General features: G+C 38.9%; 1 protein-coding gene across 7 annotated transcripts in view; it reads right to left on the bottom strand.

Annotated features, from left to right (window-relative positions):
• RABGAP1 (RAB GTPase activating protein 1) overlaps positions 1 to 20,953 on the bottom strand; it is a 226,560-nt gene that overhangs the window by 14,238 nt on the left and 191,369 nt on the right. For all 7 annotated transcript variants that reach the window (XM_016430690.2, XM_007474620.2, XM_056812108.1 and 4 more), the window contains 3 exons: positions 16,783 to 16,875; positions 16,151 to 16,261; positions 3,880 to 3,984 (listed from right to left, as the gene is read on the bottom strand). In XM_016430690.2, the coding sequence (XP_016286176.2) occupies positions 3,880 to 3,984; positions 16,151 to 16,261; positions 16,783 to 16,875 (309 nt within the window). The remainder of the gene's footprint in view (positions 1 to 3,879; positions 3,985 to 16,150; positions 16,262 to 16,782; positions 16,876 to 20,953) is intronic.

The following is a 20,953-nucleotide window of genomic DNA, read 5'->3' as shown; positions in this document are numbered from 1 at the left end:
TGGAAAAATAGGCAGAGAGGGAACCCTACCAACTCTTTTTAATGACACAAATATAGTACTGTTACCTAAGCCAGGAAGAGCTTAAAAACAGAGAAAGACTCCAGCTTTGGGGATAAGAACTTGCAATTTAACAAGCACTGTTGGAAAAATTGGAAATCAGTATGGCGGAAACTAGATGTAGCCCAGTATCTCACATCCTATACAATATAAGTTAAAAATAGGTATGTGATTTAGACATAAAGCGTGACACCAAAAGTAAATTAGGAAAACACAGAATAGTTTACCTGGCAGATCTATAGAGAATGTAAGAATTTATGACCAAACAAATGATAGAGAGCATAATAAGATATAAAATAAATAATTTTGATTATATTAAATTTAAAGGCTTTTGTATAAACAAAACTAATGTAACCAAGATTAGAAGGGAAACAATAAACTGGGAAAATTTTTTTATAACAGATTCCTCTATTCGAGGTCTAATTTCTCAAAGACTAAGTCAAATTTATAAGAATACAAGCCATTCCTCAATTGACAAGTGGTCAAAGGATATGAACAAGTAATTTTTAGATGAAAAAGTAAAATTTATCAATAAGCATATGAAAAATGTTTTCTAAATCACTCAAGTAGAGAAATGCAAATTAAAACAATGCTGAGATAACACCACACACTTATCAGATTAGTCAATATGGCAGTAAAGTGGTAAAAGTTTGTTTTTTTTTTTTTGCTTTCTTAACTTAAAATTTTTTTATTTAATTAATTTAGAATATTTTTCCATGGTTACATGATTCATGTTCTCTCTCCCCTCCTTCCACTCCTCTCCCATAGTCAATGAGCAATTCCACTGAGTTTTGCACGTGTCATTGATCAAGACCTTGTGAAGATTAAATTAAATCTCTACCCTGATTGTGAAGATTAAATTAACTCCCCTGCCCATTTTTTAGATTTAATCACCAAAAGTGTAACACCCCATTCACACTTGAGTGGGAGAGGTCTGTGACCCACATGGCCAATAGGGTGATGAATGCGAATCAAACTGACTGCCCCTTGGGCAGTCCTCAGCAAAGCTTCAAGTATAATTGGTAGACGTGAAAGTGGAGGAAGACACAGGAAGTAATACAAAAGAAAGTATCTTTAAAAGGGAGTTACAACTTCCTGGGAGAACTTCGTCTTCCTCTGGAGTTCTGAGTTCGAGTTGGAGGCTGGTGAAGAATTTGCTGACTGGGCCCAAGACCCTGTACTTGGTAAGACTATTCTTGAATCTCTCCCTTTGGATTGACACATGGTGAGTGAAAAGAGCTGACTCCTTTTCTGGATTTTCTGAAGAGACTAGCCTCAGGAGAGACCTATTCTCTTGAGAGAGGCTCCCTGCATCCTCAGGTCCTTGGCTCAAAAGCCAAGGCCTCTCCAGCTAAGGACTAAACTCACCTGCCTGGATTGAGGCAGGGGGTCAGAGCAAAATACATAGAGCTTAGGCTAGATATCTTACCCTATCCTCTCTGATTTCCTACTTCACTCTTTCTATATTTTGTAAATAAATTGTCAATAAAGTCTCTTTAGAATTTCATAAAATTCCTAGCAACCCTATTCTTGAATAATCCAGTCCAACCTTTTTATATAAAATCCCCTATTTCCCCTCTCAAACGATTTCCATATTATTGATATTTGCACCAGGGTGATCTTTTAGAGTCTACATCCCCAATCATATCTCCATCGACCCATGTGATCAAGCAGTTGTTTTTCTGCCCATAGTTCTTTTTCTGGATGTGGATAGTGTTCTTTCTCATAAGTCCCTCAGAATTGTCCTGGATCATTGCATTGCTGCTAGTAGAGAAGTCCATTACATTTGATTGTGCCACAGTGTATCCGGCTCTGTGTATAAGGTGCTCCTGGTTCTGCTCCTTTCACTTTGCACCAAATCCTGGAGGTTGTTCCAGTTCACATCGAATTCCTTCAGTTCATTATTTCTTTCAGCACAATAGTGTTCCATCACCAACATATACCACAATTTGTTCAGCCATTCCCCAATCCATGGACACCCCCTCATTTTCCAATTTTTTGTCAGCACAAAGAGTGCGGCTATAAATATTTCTGTAGAAGTCTTTTTCCTTATTATCTCTTTGGGGGTACAAACCCACCAGTGCTATGGCTGGATCAAAAGGCAGACAGTGTTTTAAAGTCCTTTGGGCATAGTTCCAAATTGTCATTCAGAATGGTTGGATCAATTCACAACTCCACCAGCAATGCATCAATGTCCCAACTTTGTAACATGCCCTTCAGCATTCATTATTTTCCTTTGCTGTCATATTAGCCAATCTGCTGGGTGTGAGGTGATACCTCAGAAATATTTTGATTTAGAGCATAAAGTGGTAAAGGTCTGGAAAAAGAAGGTCCTGGGTTTTAAATCAGGTCTCAGACACTTCTTAGCTGTGCGAACCTGGACAAGTCAATTAACCCCCATGGCCCAGGCCATATCACTTTTCTGTTTTAGAACCAATAGTTAATATAAATTCTAAAACAGAAGGCTAGAATTCAAAAAGAAATGAAAGAGTGTGAATGACAGAGGAGATAAGAAGGATTGGGATAATACAGAAAATCCAAAACTTTGCTTCAGGTTTTAGGCACCATCTACAATAGCCTATATGTTGTCTTTTTCAGCCATTCCTTGGTATAAATATAAAATTCTAAGGGGCAGACAGAATGAGACTAGTATTTCATTTCTTTCCTCTTCTCTAGATTCTCAGGAGGTGCTGATAAACGAAGAAATAGCCAAGAATGAGGAAGAGTGACAAAAGATACTTATCAATCAGTTGCACCACGTTATATAGCTCATCTGCCTGAGAACAAACTTTGAAGAGTTTTTCAGAGAGAATGAGTTTTGGCAAAAGTTTGATTTGATTTGTACATAAGTAGTAGTACACAGTCTGAGTGTCACCTGTGTACATATGCAATGTTAAGAGCCTTCATGGAAGGCCTCAGTATGTCTAGAGGACCCTTCCCCACCCCACTTACCCCCCTACGGTGGTCATGGGAGGCCACGACCAAGAACCATGAAGGGGAAGACATGGAGGCTGTGATGCACTGCTGGCTGATACCATGAAAGACAATGGGCTGTAGCCAGATTATCTAAGACGCCTACATCTACCCGGACACCTGTCACAGCATCAGGAATGTTGCTTTTGGGAGGGGCCTTAGACTTCACTTAAATGAAATTTTTTATTTTATGGATGAGGAAACACACCCAAAGGGTTAGGAAAAGACAAGGCCAAGGTCACCCAGAGTCATTAATAGAGCTCGAGTTCAAACATAGTTCTGAAGCCTCCGAGCCTACTACTTCATGCCACTTGAAGGAAGGAAGCCTCTAGAGAAACAAGTATTGGACTGTAGTAATTCTTTCTTGCCATAAGGAAGCACAGACCTTGACCTACTATCTCCTTTCCGGTTTTAATTATTAAGAGCTGTTAGGCTATAAGCAGTAAATAAATAGAGCCTCTGGAGAGAAACATAACTGAGCTGTCCCGGGTTTTTCCCATGCCAACAGGAAAGACCGTGTTTGTCCTGAATGATCTCTTTTCAGTCCTTAATTATGGTAGGAGAGAGTGTTAGGATGCAGATTAATGACAGAGAGGAAGCTTGGAGCTAGAAAACACAATGTCTGAGCTATAAATGAGCTTAGAGAGCATCTAATTCTACTGCATTTTGCAGGTAAGGAAATGTGAGGCCAAGACTGGAGCAGTGACTTACCCATGGCTCCACAGTGACTAAAGTTGCCCAGGCAGGGCTGGAACCCAATTCTGTGATCCTATGCTCTTCTGCCCTCCTCTACACTGCTCCCATGCTCCTCTGCTCTCTGAGTGTGGTGTTGGGGTAGGGGGGTGTTACCTGAGCAGATTCCTCTTCCAGCCGCCTCTTCTCCTCCTCTGCATCAATCAGCTTCTGTTTGGTCATCAGGAGTTCCTTATTCAGGGCATCGGCCTTCTCCTCAGCCTGCAACACAGACATATTACACTGAAGGTGGTCAGGGAACCATGCAAAGACAGAACAGAAAGACTATCACGTCTAACACTCAACTTAAAGTCCGAGAAATGGAGGCCAAGGAGGGGGAAGGAAGTACCTCTTGTTAAAGGCTGCTCAGTGGCAAGGCCAGAGGTAGATTCCAGGCTTCCTACCTCTGTCCAAAGTAAAATTTTCTCTTTTCTCATCTTTACTTGTGCCTGTAAAGAAATGGCTCCATTCTTCATCATCCAAGAATGACTTCTACTTGGCCTGCTGATTTTTTTCAACAGATCATGAAAGGATCTGGAACTTTTCATCTCCCACTCATTTCCCTGGGTAAAAACCCATTTCTTTTAGCTTTTTAATAACCTGAAAAAAGAACTTTGGACGTAGGTATTGAAGAGCTGACACAAGAATGAATTACTGAACAAATTCTATCACATCAGCAAAAAATATCATGAGAAATTAAGTCTAGGAGATAAGAGGCTTTACTATAAAAGTTGGAGAATAACTAAATAAGCAAGAGAGAAAGGATCCTTTCCAAACTGCCTTCAAATTGTAATTGGACCTATTAGAATGGTATAGAATGTCCGAATGACACCTGAATGGTATTTTTATGGAATGGTAGGAATTCAATAAGCAGAAGAGGAGAGGGAGAGCATTCATCTGAAGTGAAAGGAACAGCAAACACATGGAAATGGGGCAAAGAGTAGGTCTGTCTGCCTTGAACATAAAATATATGGTGGACAGTACATGGGTGGATAATAACATGGGAAAGGTAGGATTATGCTATATTGTGGAGAGCTTTCAATGCCAGGCAAAGAAGTCTGAACTTTATTTCAATGTCAACAGCAAGCCATTGAGAAATTTTGAGCAGAGGAATGCTATGGTCAGATCTAATCCATATACAAAGGAGACTGATTTACTAGCAAATGGAAGGTACATTTGAGTGGGGAAAGACAAATGATAAGTGTTTTTAGTAGGCTACTATAAAAGTCTGGCAGTGGGGAAAGAAAGTGCCAGATGCAAGTTATATTGTGGAGATACAAATGGGACTGAGAGATGAGTGAGAGGTAAGCAGTACAGGGAAAACTTCATAGGATACAAGCCATAACTGAAAAGGAAATGAAGAAAACCCAACATCAAGGAAACATCAGACAAAAGGAAGTAGTTTTGTTCTGCTTTGCAGTAGAGATCCAACACTTTTCCTTGCTCACATAGGAAATACTGAAAGCTGTCTCATTAACTTCATTATGAAGTATCTAATAACTTGGACCACTAAAAACCACTTTCTTTTCTAGTCAATAGAAAACTTGCTTAGACAAAAGCTAGTTGAATGTGAGAAGCCATATGGAAATAATCATGACTTTTGGCAATATAAAGCCTTGCAGCAGCGAGCATTATAAAAAAGTATCTACTCTCCTTTTTGGTATTGAACACTGCTGATGAAGTAGGACTACCCTAGTATCCTTATTGGAAGGGAACTTTTCCCCTGGGTTTGGACAAAATGGCCACAAGTCCTTTTTCAAATTTCCAAGTCAGATCTTGATGTATATATTCAGAGGATGCAAAAAACCCAAACAGGATGCTTACTGAAAAGAGAACTTCAACTTACGTCTGCCTTGAGGAAAAAAAAAATCCTCAGATCAATAACAATCATTTCCCCTGTCCCAGTAACATAAATCAGTTCTTCCTACAGAGAGACAAGCATACACTGTTGGGACTGTACCAAAAAATGATGACAGCTCTCAAGGATCAACTGATACACTGCATAAATGCAGATATATTACTGTCCTGAGGCTTTTAAGGATATTCACAGAAAAAAGGCCAATAGCAACAAATCAAATCTGTAAGTTACTTTAGGGTTTACAAAATGCTTTTCCGGACTTCCGGTCAAGATGGCAGCTTAGAGAAAGCTAAAGTTCAGATCTCCAGAAAACCCTTCCCGACCGATCTCAAACTATAAGCTCCTAAGGTGCCGAAATTCAAAACGATCAATAGCATAGACCCTGGGAATCCTCCTCCTGGACCTGGACCTGGATCAAAAGGTACGGCTCCCCTCAAAAGCCAGAACCCGAGATCACTCGGACCTAAGGGGTAGGAGCGCAGAGTCCAAGGCTCCGGGAAGCCGCAGCCCCGCCCTGCTCAGAGAGCAGGGTCCTCGGAACAACAACCCTCAGGGCCTTCTATCCGAGTCCCAGTGAAAGTCACTGCCCTCGGAGCTCCCCCCAGCAGGGAGCAGGGTCGTCTGAAACAACAGCAACTCTCAGGGCAGGCAAGACAGCCTCACGGGCTGGATCCTGCTATCCAAGTCTCAGTGAAAGTCAATGCCCTTGGAGCTCCCGGAAGCTGTGGCTCCTTCCTCCGCAGAGAGCAGGGTCCTCTGAAACAACAGCAACCCTCAGGGCCGACAAAACAGCCTCACGGCCAGCTATTCTGAAGGCAACTTCCGGAAAGCAACCCAACCCAGTCCAGACGAGCAGGCACCTTAGCAGCAGGGAAGCAGAGAGAACCGGGGGAGAGTGTGGCCCCCTGGTCCCATCCTTCCATTCCAGTTCCAGTGAAAGTCATTGCCCATACTCAATTTAACCCAGGGAAGGCTTATGGAACCGACAATCTGCCCAGGACTAAAGCCTCTGAACACCAAACAGAGATAAGAAAAGCTAATCCTCCCCATTCAGAGATGACAAACTCCACAGAAGCACAGAAGCCCCAAAATCCCAAGAAAAATAAGAAGAAAGGGGCGACTTTGGACACATTCTATGGAACCAAAATACAAAATACAGAGGAGATAGAAGACAATGCACAAGAAAATGCTCCGAATCCTTCCAAAGGAAATGGAAACTCTCCACAAACACATGAAGAATTTGAATCAGAAATGACCAAAAAGATGGAAGCCTTCTGGGAGGAAAAGTGGGAAATAATGCAAAAGAAATTCACGCATCTACAAAACCGGTGTGATGAAACTGAAAAGGAAAACCAGGCTTTAAAGGCCAGAATCAGGCAGCTGGAAGACAACGATCGTGTAAAAAAGCAAGAATTAATAAAGAAAAGCCAAAATACCAAGAAATTAGAAGAGAACATAAAACATCTCACCAACAAGGTGATAGATCTGGAAAATAGAGGGAGAAGAGATAATTTAAGAATAATTGGACTTCCAGAAAAGCCAGAAATAAACACCAAACTTGACATAGTGATACAAGATATAATTAAAGAAAATTGCCCAGAGATTCTAGAATAAGGGGGTAATACAGCCACTGACAGACCTCACAGAACACCTTCAACACTAAACCCCCAAAAGACAACTCCCAGGAATGTAATCGCCAAATTCCAAAGCTATCAAACAAAAGAAAAAATCCTACAGGAAGCCATAAAAAGACAATTTAGATATAAAGGAATGCCAATCAGGGTCACACAAGACCTTGCAAGTTCTACCCTGAATGATCGTAAGGCATGGAACATGATCTTCAGAAAGGCAAGAGAGCTGGGTCTTCAACCAAGAATCAGCTACCCAGCAAAACTGACTATATACTTGCAAGGGAAAGTATGGGCATTCAACAAAATAGAAGACTTTCAACTTTTTGCAAAGAAAAGACCAGAGCTCTGTGGAAAGTTTGATACCGAAAATCAAAGAGCAAGGAATACCTGAAAAGGTAAATATTAAGGAAAGGGGAAAAATGTTATCTTCTTCTTTTACTCAAACTCTCTTCTATAAGGACTACATTTATATCAATCTATGTATACTAATATGTGGGGAAAATGTAATGTATAAATAGGGGGTAAAGAAAGACCAAATAGAATAATCTTTCTCACACAAAGATTCACATGGGAAGGGGAGGGGAAGAAAACTCCTATAAGAAGGAGAGGAAGAGAGGGTTTTTTTTACTTAAACCTTAATCTCAGGGAAATCAACTCTGAGAGGGAAAAACATCCAGATCCATTGGGATCTTGAATTCTATCTTACCCAACAAGGGTAGGGAGAAGGGAAAACCAAGGGGGGGAGGGGGCGAGGGAGAACAAAAAGGGAGGGAAAGAGAGGGGGGAGGGGGAGGGAACAAAAAGGGAGGGACTAAAAAGGGAAACATCAAGGGAGGGGACAAGGGGGACTGATTCAAAGTAAATCACTGGACTAAAAGGTAGAGTCGAAGAAGAAAAGGTTAGAATTAGGGAAGGATATCAAAATGCCAGGGAGTCCACAAATGACAATCATAACTTTGAACGTGAATGGGATGAACTCACCCATAAAACGTAGACGAATAGCAGAATGGATTAGAATCCAAAACCCTACCATATGTTGTCTTCAAGAAACACACATGAGGCGGGTTGACACCCACAAGGTCAGAATTAAAGGATGGAGTAAGACCTTCTGGGCCTCAACTGATAGAAAGAAGGCAGGAGTGGTAATCATGATATCTGATAAAGCCAAAGCAAAAATAGACCTGATCAAAAGGGATAGGGAAGGTAATTATATTTTGTTAAAAGGGACTTTAGACAATGAGGAAACATCATTAATCAACATGTATGCACCAAATAATATAGCACCCAAATTTCTAATGGAGAAACTAGGAGAATTGAAGGAAGAAATAGACAGTAAAACCATATTAGTGGGAGACTTAAACCAACCATTATCAAATTTAGATAAATCAAATCAAAAAATAAATAAGAAAGAGGTAAAAGAAGTGAATGAAATCTTAGAAAAATTAGAATTAATAGACATATGGAGAAAAATAAATAGGGATAAAAAGGAATACACCTTCTTCTCAGCACCACATGGCACATTCACAAAAATTGACCATACATTAGGTCATAGAAACATAGTACACAAATGCAGAAAAGCAGAAATAATGAATGCAGCCTTCTCAGATCACAAGGCAATAAAAATAATGATTAGTAATGGTACATGGAAATCCAAATCTAAAACCAATTGGAAATTAAACAATATGATACTCCAAAACCGTTTAGTTAAAGAAGAAATCATAGAAACAATTAATAATTTCATCGAGGAAAATGACAATGGCGAGACATCCTTTCAAACCTTTTGGGATGCAGCCAAAGCGGTAATCAGAGGTAAATTCATATCCCTGAATGCTTATATTAACAAACAAGGGAGAGCAGAGATCAATCAATTGGAAATGCAAATGAAAAAACTCGAAAGTGATCAAATTAAAACCCCCCAGCAGAAAACCAAACTAGAAATCCTAAAAATTAAGGGAGAAATTAATAAAATCGAAAGTGATAGAACTATTGATTTAATAAATAAGACAAGAAGCTGGTACTTTGAAAAAACAAACAAAATAGACAAAGTACTGGTCAATCTAATTTAAAAAAGGAAGGAAGAAAAGCAAATTCACAGCATTAAAGATGAAAAGGGGGATAGCACCTCCGATGAAGATGAAATTAAGGCAATCATTAGAAATTACTTTGCCCAATTATATGGCAATAAATACACCAATTTAGGAGAAATGGATGAATATATACAAAAATACAAACTGCCTAGACTAACAGAAGAGGAAATAGAATTCCTAAATAATCCCATATCAGAAAATGAAATCCAACAAGCCATCAAAGAACTTCCTAAGAAAAAATCCCCAGGGCCTGATGGATTCACCAGTGAATTCTATCAAACATTCAGAGAACAGTTAATCCCAATACTATACAAACTATTTGACATAATAAGCAAAGAGGGAATTCTACCAAACTCCTTTTACAACACAAACATGGTACTGATTCCAAAACCAGGCAGGTCAAAAACAGAGAAAGAAAACTATAGACCAATCTCCCTAATGAATATAGATGCAAAAATCTTAAATAGGATACTAGCAAAAAGACTCCAGCAAGTGATCAGAAGGGTCATCCACCATGATCAAGTAGGATTTATACCAGGGATGCAGGGCTGGTTCAACATTAGGAAAACCATCCACATAATTGACCACATCAACAAGCAAACCAGCAAGAACCACATGATTATCTCAATAGACGCAGAAAAAGCATTTGATAAAATACAACACCCATTCCTATTAAAAACACTAGAAAGCATAGGAATAGAAGGGTCATTCCTAAAAATAATAAACAGTATATATCTCAAACCATCAGCTAATATCATCTGCAATGGGGATAAACTAGATGCATTCCCAATAAGATCAGGAGTGAAACAAGGATGCCCATTATCACCTCTACCATTTGACATTGTACTAGAAACACTAGCAGTAGCAATTAGAGAAGAAAAATAAATTGAAGGCATCAAAATAGGCAAGGAGGAGACCAAGTTATCACTCTTTGCAGATGACATGATGGTCTACTTAAAGAATCCTAGAGATTCAACCAAAAAGCTAATTGAAATAATCAACAACTTTAGCAAAGTTGCAAGATACAAAATAAACCCACATAAATCATCAGCTTTTCTATATATCTCCAACACAGCTCAGCAGCAAGAACTAGAAAGAGAAATCCCATTCAAAATCACCTTAGACAAAATAAAATACCTAGGAATCTACCTCCCAAGACAAACACAGGAACTATATGAACACAACTACAAAACACTCGCCACACAACTAAAACTAGACTTGAGCAAATGGAAAAACATTAACTGCTCATGGAAAGGACGAGCCAATATAATAAAAATGACCATCCTACCCAAACTTATTTATCTATTTAGTGCCATACCCATTGAACTACCAAAATACTTCTTCACTGATTTAGAAAAAACCATAACAAAGTTCATTTGGAAGAACAAAAGATCAAGGATATCCAGGGAAATAATGAAAAAAAAAAACACATATGATGGGGGCCTTGCAGTCCCTGACCTTAAACTATATTACAAAGCAGCAGTCATCAAAACAATTTGGTACTGGCTAAGAAACAGAAAGGAAGATCAGTGGAATAGACTGGGGGAAAGCGACCTCAGCAAGACAGTATACGATAAACCCAAAGATCCCAGCTTTTGGGACAAAAATCCACTATTCGATAAAAACTGCTGGGAAAATTGGAAGACAGTGTGGGAGAGACTAGGAATAGATCAACACCTCACACCCTACACCAAGATAAATTCAAAATGGGTGAGTGACTTAAACATAAAGAAGGAAACCATAAGTAAATTGGGTAAACACAGAATAGTATACATGTCAGACCTTTGGGAGGGGAAAGGCTTTAAAACCAAGCAAGACATAGAAAGAATCACAAAATGTAAAATAAATAATTTTGACTACATCAAACTAAAAAGCTTTTGTACAAACAAAACCAATGTAACTAAAATCAGAAGGGAAACAACAAATTGGGAAAAAATCTTCATATAAACCTCTGACAAAGGTTTAATTACTCATATTTATAAAGAGCTAAATCAATTGTACAAAAAATCAAGCCATTCTCCAATTGATTAATGGGCAAGGGACATGGATAGGCAATTCTCAGATAAAGAAATCAAAACTATTAACAAGCACATGAAGAAGTGTTCTAAATCTCTTATAATCAGAGAGATGCAAATCAAAACAACTCTGAGGTATCACCTCACACCTAGCAGATTGGCTAACATAACAGCAAAGGAAAGTAATGAATGCTGGAGGGGATATGGCAAAGTAGGGACATTAATTCATTGCTGGTGGAGTTGTGAACTGATCCAACCATTCTGGAGGGCAATTTGGAACTATGCCCAAAGGGCGACAAAAGAATATCTACCCTTTGATCCAGCCATAGCACTGCTGGGTCTGTACCCCAAAGAGATAATGGACAAAAAGACTTGTACAAAAATATTCATAGCTGCGCTCTTTGTGGTGGCCAAAAACTGGAAAACAAGGGGATGCCCATCAATTGGGGAATGGCTGAGCAAATTGTGGCATATGTTGGTGATGGAATACTATTGTGCTAAAAGGAATAATAAAGTGGAGGAGTTCCATGGAGACTGGAACAACCTCCAGGAAGTGATGCAGAGCGAGAGGAGCAGAACCAGGAGAACATTGTACACAGAGACTAATACACTGTGGTATAATCAAACGTAATGGACTTCTCCATTAACGGCGGTGGAATGTCCCTGAACAATTTGCAGGGATCTAGGAGAAAAAAACACTATTCATAAGCAAAGGATAAACTATGGGAGTGGAAACACCGAGGAAAAGCAACTGCTTGAATACAGCGGTTGAGGGGACATGACAGAGGAGAGACTCTAAATGAACACTCTAATGAAAATATTATCAACAAAGCAATGGGTTCAAATCAAGAAAACATGTAATGCCCAGTGGATTTACGTGTCGGCTATGGGGGGTGGGGGGGAGGAAAAGAAAATGATCTATGTCTTTAATGAATAATGCTTGGAAATGATCAAATAAAATATATTAAAAAAAAAAACAAAAAACAAAATGCTTTTCCCTGTCGTAGAGGTCCCTTGTAGCAAAAGAGGAAACTGAGGCTCACAGAGACAAAGTAACCTGCCCCACAATAACACAGGTAGTAACAGCCCTAGGGTATGAACCTGAATCTCCTAAATATTAAGTCTAGAGCTCTTTTTACTGTATTATTAGTGCCTTTCCTCCTGGAAAACCAGTGAGAAGGAAATAACAAAAGAGATAGAAGCTAATTTTGCTCATGGAGGAAAATTCCAGAAATCCTTAATATTGGCTAGTCAGTTTTCTGTTGTAAGTGAGGGAGTAGGAAGAAAAAGAGGAGACAAGCACTGACTGGTATGACTACCATGAAAACTAGATTGTCTTGTAAGGGAACCCATCTAGTTTCCAAATGGTTTTGAAACCTCCCTGACTTTGAATTATGCTTAAGAAAGTGAAAGGAGCTCAGTTTCTCCTCTCAACATAAAGGGAGAAGATGAATGAATGCTTTTTTGAGGGACGTGGGTGCTGTCTTTTTAATTTTGCTCTAGACTTCAGTAAGAATCATAATCAGTATTGAGAGATCTCCATGAGCTCTGCAATGCAGATCTGAAGCAGCTTCAGAGGTGGAATGGGACATAGTACTGACATGAGGAAAGCCAAAAGTTCAGGCAGATAGCTGTCTCACTCACTATGGCATCCTTAAGTCAGAGAAGAATGACCATGTTTCTAGAGTGTTTGGGATATTTTAGGGATAATTTCTTATTCAGTCTTACATAAAAGCCAACTAACAGCAACTTTCCACATCTGTTCTTTGGTGATTCTCTTTAACTTCGCTATTACAAACCAGCCACTCAACTAATCTTCCTGAGCCTTAGTTTCCTCACATTCAAAATGGGTATAATATTTCCCATTACTCTTATTGGCTGATAAGAATCTGGTTTATGTGAGTACTCTCTCAAACGCAGAAGACTGCAACCCATTCTGTGTGCTCTGTAAACCAAAACCTTATTGTACATTGATAAGATCATGGATATACTGGAGTATTATTAACCAAACTCTGTGAGCAGGATACTGGGAACAGAAAATCAGTTTGGTGGGGGTTTTTTGGTGCAAATTTATTGCTCTGATCACTTTTCTTCTTTATAGGATCGGAAGGAAAAGTTTGAAAGTCACCATCTATTGCCCTCATGGGATGAAAACCTGAAAGAAATTATAATACTTCTTTGGCACAAAAACCAAGAACAAAGTTCTTAGTTCACTTTTAAGCTGCTGGGATGGTAATGTTACCATTAAATTGTCAATTTATGGCCAATACACTATATTCAGTTGGAACCAAATGATAAATTGCTTCTTAGATATAAGAGGCAAAACCCAGTCCTCCCTCAGGGGATAAGTACATCTTAGTTCTTATGCCCAAAGGGCACTAAAAGACTATCTGCCCTTTGATCCAGCTGTAGCACTGCTGGGTTTGTTCCCCAAAGAGATAATAAGGAAAAAAGTCTTTGTGGTGGCAAAAAATTAGAAAATGAGGGGATGCCCTCCAATTGGGGAATGGCTGAACAAATTGTGGTACATGTTGGTGATGGAATACTATTGTGCTCAAAGGAATAATGAACTGAAGGAATTCCATGGGAACTGGAATGATCTCTAGGGACTGATGCAGAGCAAAAGGAGCAGAACCAGGAGAACATTGTACTCAGAGACTGATACACTGTGGCACAATAGAGTGTAATGGATTTCTCCATTAGTGGCAATGCAGTGATCTGAACAATTTGGAGGGATCTATGAGAAAAAAACACTATCTACATTCAGAGGAAAAACTGGAAGTAGAAGCACAGGAGAAAAAACAACTGCTTCAATACATGGGTCTAGGGGATATAGTTGGGGATGTAGACTCTAAATGATCATCCTAGTGCAAACACCAACAATATGGAAATAGGTTTTGATCAAGGACACATGTAATACCCAATGAAATTGCACCCGTCAGCTGCGGGAAGGGTAGGGGCAGGGGAGGGAGGGAAATAATGTGATTATTGTAACCAAGGAATAATGTTCTAAATTGATTAAATAAATTAACTTAAATAAAAAAAATAAAAGTAGCAAAAAAATAAAAAATAAAGGAAAAAAAGAACATCATAGTTCTATCCACCCATGGAACATTCACCACTCTGAATATTAATAATAATTAGAGATGTGTATAAACTTCTTTGAGACTTAGTGTATGATATTGTGAAAGAAGCCCAGGTCTTCAAGTCTGAGGATCTTGTCATGACTCTCATTGTTTGCCTAATCCTGGGGAAATCACTTCACCTTATCTGAACTGCAATTCAGAAGTAATAAATAAGAGTAATAATGAAGAATTGAAAAGGGGAAAAGTGCTTTGTATACCTAGAGATGTCTAAGTCATTCCTATATATTTACAAATGTGGCCATAGGCTCAGGGAGTTCAGGGTCCTTCTTGAGGCTCTGCAGCCCACTCCTTGGCCTCCATAATGACACATTACTCAGTACTCTCTTCTAGCCCGATACCCCTTCTCACTAGCCAAAGCAAGAATCCAAGAAATATTTCCCTTTCTAGGAGCACAGTGGGTCAGGATTATCAACAGTGACACTTGGGGATTAGCTCAATCAGCCCTAATCTCAACCTGGGGAGATGGAAGCATCCCTACATATGAAGCAACATCCTGAAGCATGGATGACACCAAAAATCCTGCCCCTGAAGGTACTGGGGAAAATTCAGCACAATTTTTCTTCCCAGCCTCTAGGTAGATGTTGCTTCTGGCTATTAAGAAGACAGAATAGTCACAAGCAGCAGCTACTATTTGAGGGCCTCCAATTACTGGTATAAGGAACACACATAGGTTTTCCTAGGCCTCTTTCCCTGAAGCTCCAGGTTGCTAAGGATCCATTTTGAGGATAAAAGTAACTCTGGAAACACGGTTCTATATTGTTATCTACAGTTACAACACCTCGTATTTTCTAGGGGAGCTTTTGATGTGGACCACTACAGGGCTAGAAGTGCCACCAATAGAACATGTTCCAAAATCAGGAGGTAGGGAAAGGTGGAATCTATACTTTGCCAACAGAAGCTTCCAGAACATATTTCAAGCTGGCAGGGCACTTGGCTGCAGCTCTATGAGAAATCCTCATTTAATTGGTAAATGGAAGGCAGGATAAATAGTGGACTAAACGTTTTTCAACCCTAGGAGCCACCAGAGTGGAAGGAATTCAGAGATTATGATGAATAATTCAAACCCAGCTCCTGATGGCTACACCAAGGCAATACCTGTTTTGGTAGGTCACCATAAGGTGCAATGTCTTTGAGTAGATTTGGAACAGATTGTGTGTCTGTTACCCAAGGCCTAGCATAGATAAATGTTGACTTGAGATAGAAGAGGAGAGTCAGGTGATGTGCTCTCCCCACCCCCATATTAACTCATGAAGCTCATATAATTTAAGGTGTAGAAATGTGATGATGTGCAGCAATGGAAGCAGCACTTGAGCTAATGAAATAATGGATCTGCTTAAGTACTTATAAATTTTATCAGTAATAAAATTTGGAACCAAAAAACAATATATAAAGTGGTCAGAGAACAGGCAGCAATGTTAGGCAAATAGGACTTGCAAAACCAGGGGATAAGGTGAATTTAAGTTCCAAAGGGTTGTATCTTGGGAATAAATGATAAACTATTTTTAAAGTGAGCTAGAAATGGGAACTTGTAAAGTAGAAAAAGGTTAGTTTTCAGAAGAAGTCATTCAAGGATTTAAATTTTAAAAATAGAAATCAAATGTACTGAGCCTTTAAATATATGCTAATTCCATATAAATTTGCTCAGACTTACATTATCCAGGTCCTTCCGCAATGCAATCTTGCTGGTTACTAGCTCATGGGCCAGGTCATCATTTTCTTGCTCTAACCTCATGTTAGCTTCTTGGAGGCGTCTGTTTTCCCGCTGGCCAATGAGGAGACATGCACACAAAAATAGTAGAAAGGAAAAGTTTCTCACAACTTGTTCTCTGTTGGAAAAATCACTATAACATTTTGTGAATAAAAATTAATTTCTGGGGGGTTCCTATCAGAAACCTGCCTTATCCTAGAATAATTATTAATATCCTAGAATATCCTAAATAATTATTAATATCCTAGAATAATAAACAAGGACCACTTTCTTGTCTAATTTTCTCCTTTCAGAAAGAAATATTGAATATTATAAGTGACCTTGGTTAAGTGGCTACTTATTGTTACTTAACTGATAGGAAGGCAACTGGAATCTAAGACTCAAGGTTGTTGGCTACTTTATTTGCTTTGCTAAATACTTGAAAGCTTAATCTGCAACCTAAACCTTGAAAGTGTGAACTCTGGAAATGATGTTAGACATGACTTAAAAGACCCAACAGGCATGATTTTTTAAAATGAAATACACAAGGCATGGCATCTGGACCATATTCTTCAAGGAACTCCTAGGAACAATACCTCAAATCGCTCAATGGGGTCTTCTTGTTGGGCCTGCTGCTCCCTCATTGTATGATATTCTTTTTCATACTTTTTCAATTTCTTCTGGCTAATCTATGAGAGATCAAAGAATAAATGCAGACATCAGAAAATAACATATGTACATGCTTTTTGTGAAAAATATATGGAATTTCTGGGGCTGCTATAAATGACTCAGTGGAAAGAGCTAGGCATAGAGACAGGAGGTCCTGGGATCAAATCTGACCTCACCCACTTCCTGGCTGTGTGACCCCGGGCAAGTCACTTAACCTGCATTGCCTGGCTTTTAATGCTTTTCTACCCTGGCACTGATACTTAACATCAATTCTAAGACAGATGGTAAGGGTTTAAAAAAAAAAAAGAGGAAATTTTAGTGGGTTGCAAGCTCAATTTAAGTCCACAATTTGACATGACAGCCAAAGTGCTACCATGATCTTAAGCTACATACATATCAAACTGTAGTGTCCAGAATAAAGGAAGAGTCCTGATAAGATCATATCCAGAATCTTATATATTCATTTTTTCCAGGTGCTTTATTTTGACAAAGGCATTGACAACCTGCAGTAGGTCCAGAAGAAGGTAATTAGGATGGCAAGATATTTGGAATCTATGCCATAAGAAAATTGGCCAAAAGAAGTGGGGATGTTTGCCCTGGAGTCAAACAACATGTCAATAAGCATTTATTAAGCTATTACTATGAGGCAGGACTAAGAAGGAAATGGCAAGCCACTCCAGCATCTTTGCCATGAAATCCCTCTGGACAGTATGGTTCATGGGTTCATAGAGAGTTAGACACAACTGAATGACTAAACAACACGGGCCAGGCATTACACTAATGGCTGGGGATACAAAGGCAAAAAAAGGTCCTTATCCTCAGGAAGCTGCTATTTTAATGAGGGAAACAACATGCAAATGCCTACATATACAGAAGGCAAATTGGAAGTAGACTTACAGGAAAGGTACTAGCATTAAGAGAGTCTAGGAAAGGCTTCTTGCAAAAGCATGATTTTTGGGTGGGACTTAAGGGAGGTGGAGGAGTGGAGGGAGAGATTTTTAGGCAGGAGAGGCAGCAAGTAAAAAGTCACAGAGTTGGAAAATGGAGTGTCTTGTGCAAAGAATAACAAGGAGGTCAGCATCATTATATCACAAAATGTGGAGGAGAATAAGGAGCAAGGTGTAAGAAGACTGGAAAGGTGGGAAAGGAAGAGATTATGGGGAGCCTTAAAAACCAAACAGATGTTTTAAAATATTTGATCCTGAAGGTAATAAGGTACTACTGGAGTTTACTGAGCAGGGCATGGAAGGGAGGGAGTGGCTACCATGGCCAGACTTTCCCGTTAGGATAATCACTTGGGAAGCTTAGTGAAGAATACACTGGAATGGGATCATGGAGACCAAGCAGAAGACTATTTTAACAGTCTAGATGTGAGGTCATGAGGAAACTTAGGAAAAAACACTGTGACACTTTTCATATTCTGAAAGGTTGTCACTTGCTTAGCTTGGTTCAAAAGGGTAGAAATAACAGCAATGGATAAAAGTTTTAAAGGGATAAATTTTAGTTCAGCATAAAACTTTCTAACAATAAGAACTTTCTAGGATGCCTTGGGAAATTCCCCAACACTCAAGGTCTTCAAGCAGAGAGCAGATGGCCACCAGTTATTTTGGAGAAGATGTTCATGTCCAGCTATGACTTGGGCTAGATGATCTGTTACGTCCCTTCCAAATTGACAATGTATGAACTGGAGTATAAATGGTAGACAAACTCTCCAGTTTGAAATCCTCTTATAAAAAAACTTACTTTAAAAAAAATTTGAGGAGGAGTTTTACTTTAATAAGGAAAATTGTATAATCCAAGAATCTGTGTATTCTGATCTACTAAATGCAATTATGTGTATGACTTCCACTTTTGTTCTTAAAAGGGTCTGCTTACGTGATGAGATTTATCTCCTGAGACTTTTGCTGTAATAACTTCAACCAACATTGTAGGACATATATGCTCTCAGGTTATATCATCTCGACTTTGAGTTCAATTCCTTTTGGAATTATAGAGTTTCTTTTTTCAGATACTTTCTTTCTTCTTTAACCTCTCCACTGGCCAATGCAAATGGAGTGGATGAAAAAATCTTTGATGACCTCAATTCAAAGTGCAAACTTTCTTTGAATTTCTATATTAACTAAATGTCCTAAAATCTGGCACTTGATTTGCCATAATAAATCATTCCATGATTCAGTCATCCTTTCTCCACCCAGTGGCTGTCTGAGTTAAACATATTAAAGTGTGGTTTAATGGAATGAACATCTGATAGGAGTTAGTGGTTTAGGAGCCTTTATTCTGCTAGGAAGTAGCCATGTCACTTTACTGCTTTGAGCCTCAATTTTCCCCACCTGCTAAATGGGGACAACATCAGGGTTATCTATTTCATGTGGCCAGCTTGGGAAAACTGCTTTGTCATCTGAAAAATACTACAGAAACATGAGCTATTGCCACAGGATGGTAACATACCACACAATCCTCTCATTCAACACTACTGCTACTGTCTAGACCTACCTTGATCATAGCTTCTATTAATGAACTCTTGGATTCTGCCCAAACAGTGTCAGCCAAAGAGAGAATACTGCTTTGGTTCTAGGCTGTAGGAAAACATTAAACTTCTAGGGAGGTCACAAAGCTTAAGGCACAGGTCATCTTTAAATTCTGCTCCACTGTGGTTTAAGGCCAAGGGCAGAGTATTTATTGAGTTTCTAAGTGATACTCAGAGAAAGCACCTATATAAAACATTTGCAGAGTTGGTAAATGGATAAACAATCCTAGCAGATCAATAGGGAAGAATGGAAAATAAATGCAAACAAATTAGAACTGTGTGGCCAGCACACAATTCTTGCTGTATCTTGCCATTAGTCTTGGATGACATGTGTGGGAAACCTGGGGATGAAGCTCCCCCTAGTGAAAAGCATGCAGCAATGAATTCACCATATCCAGATGTAAAACTGAAGAATTACAAAATCTCAGAGCTGAATAGTATTTCAGACACCATCTATTTCAAACTGTGAACCTGTAACCTCCTACCACAAGCTAGATGGTCTCTGCTTGAAGATCTTGACTGATGGGGTCCCCACTATCTCAGAAAGGTACTTTGTTTCACTTTGGGGTGTTTTAGGTAATGTGAGCCCAAGCTGTCAACTTCTACCACTGGTTTTAGTTTTGTGTCCTAATACCTTAGAACCATCTAATAGCATTTCTGTTTAAAATCCATCTAACATAAGACAATGAGAACTTCTGATTTTCAATATTCGGATACATAAAGGGGTTCCTTTATCTGTCAAAAGCCCCATGGGACTTTTCTCATGATACTTTCTAATTATACTTCTAGAGACTATTAACCAAAAGTCACTAAAAAAAAAACAAAAAACAAAACACATTTCTCAAAAAAAATGGCATTTTTCCTTTCTTCCCATTATTTTTTCTTTGAAAAGGAATTTAAGAAGATAGGAATCTGAATTGTCAGGCTCCTCTGCTTTAAAGCTAAGACCCTGTAGACCCTGGACTCGAGTCAATCTTGAGTGTTTATGTATTAGACCTAGAAAAAGTGTATAGCTCTTTGCCATGATAGTATGATCCCAGTGCATTAAATGGAGAGTCAAAATGGATATATGGATGAAAGGGTCAGGTATAAACAGCAAATTGTGACAAATGATTTTTGCTGATTAAATGACTTTTTGGATTTCAGTAACCAGGTACCTAAAAAGGGCCTCCAGCTGACAGTTACCTGGGAGGCTGATCTAAAACAGAGAAGACTTTGGGAAAGGATACTGTAGAGTTCAATATTGCCTTGTAAATTAAAAGGGATGGAAATGAGTCCAAAGATCATATTCATAACAATGATACTCTAAATTAGGCAGTTTGATGGAGCAGTGGCCAGAGCACTGGACTTTAAGTTGGGAAGACTTCAAGTTTGATGCAGTCTCTCATCTATAAAATGAAGATAAAAGTATTTGCCTCCTAGGGTTTTTGTGAGGCTAAAATGAGATACTATCATAAAGAGCTTTGTAAGCTTTAAAGTGCTATATATAAATGCTATTGTTAATTATTCTTTCTCCCTTCTTTCCCTCATACTCCTTTCCATCAGAACCTACAAGGTAGGTGGCCTTTTAC

Source organism: Monodelphis domestica, chromosome 1 (assembly GCF_027887165.1).
Source record: "Monodelphis domestica isolate mMonDom1 chromosome 1, mMonDom1.pri, whole genome shotgun sequence".
In the NCBI taxonomy this organism is placed as follows: Eukaryota; Metazoa; Chordata; class Mammalia; order Didelphimorphia; family Didelphidae; genus Monodelphis; species Monodelphis domestica.
Note: the sequence above shows the minus strand (reverse complement) of the source record. Positions and strands in the feature narration are given on the sequence as shown.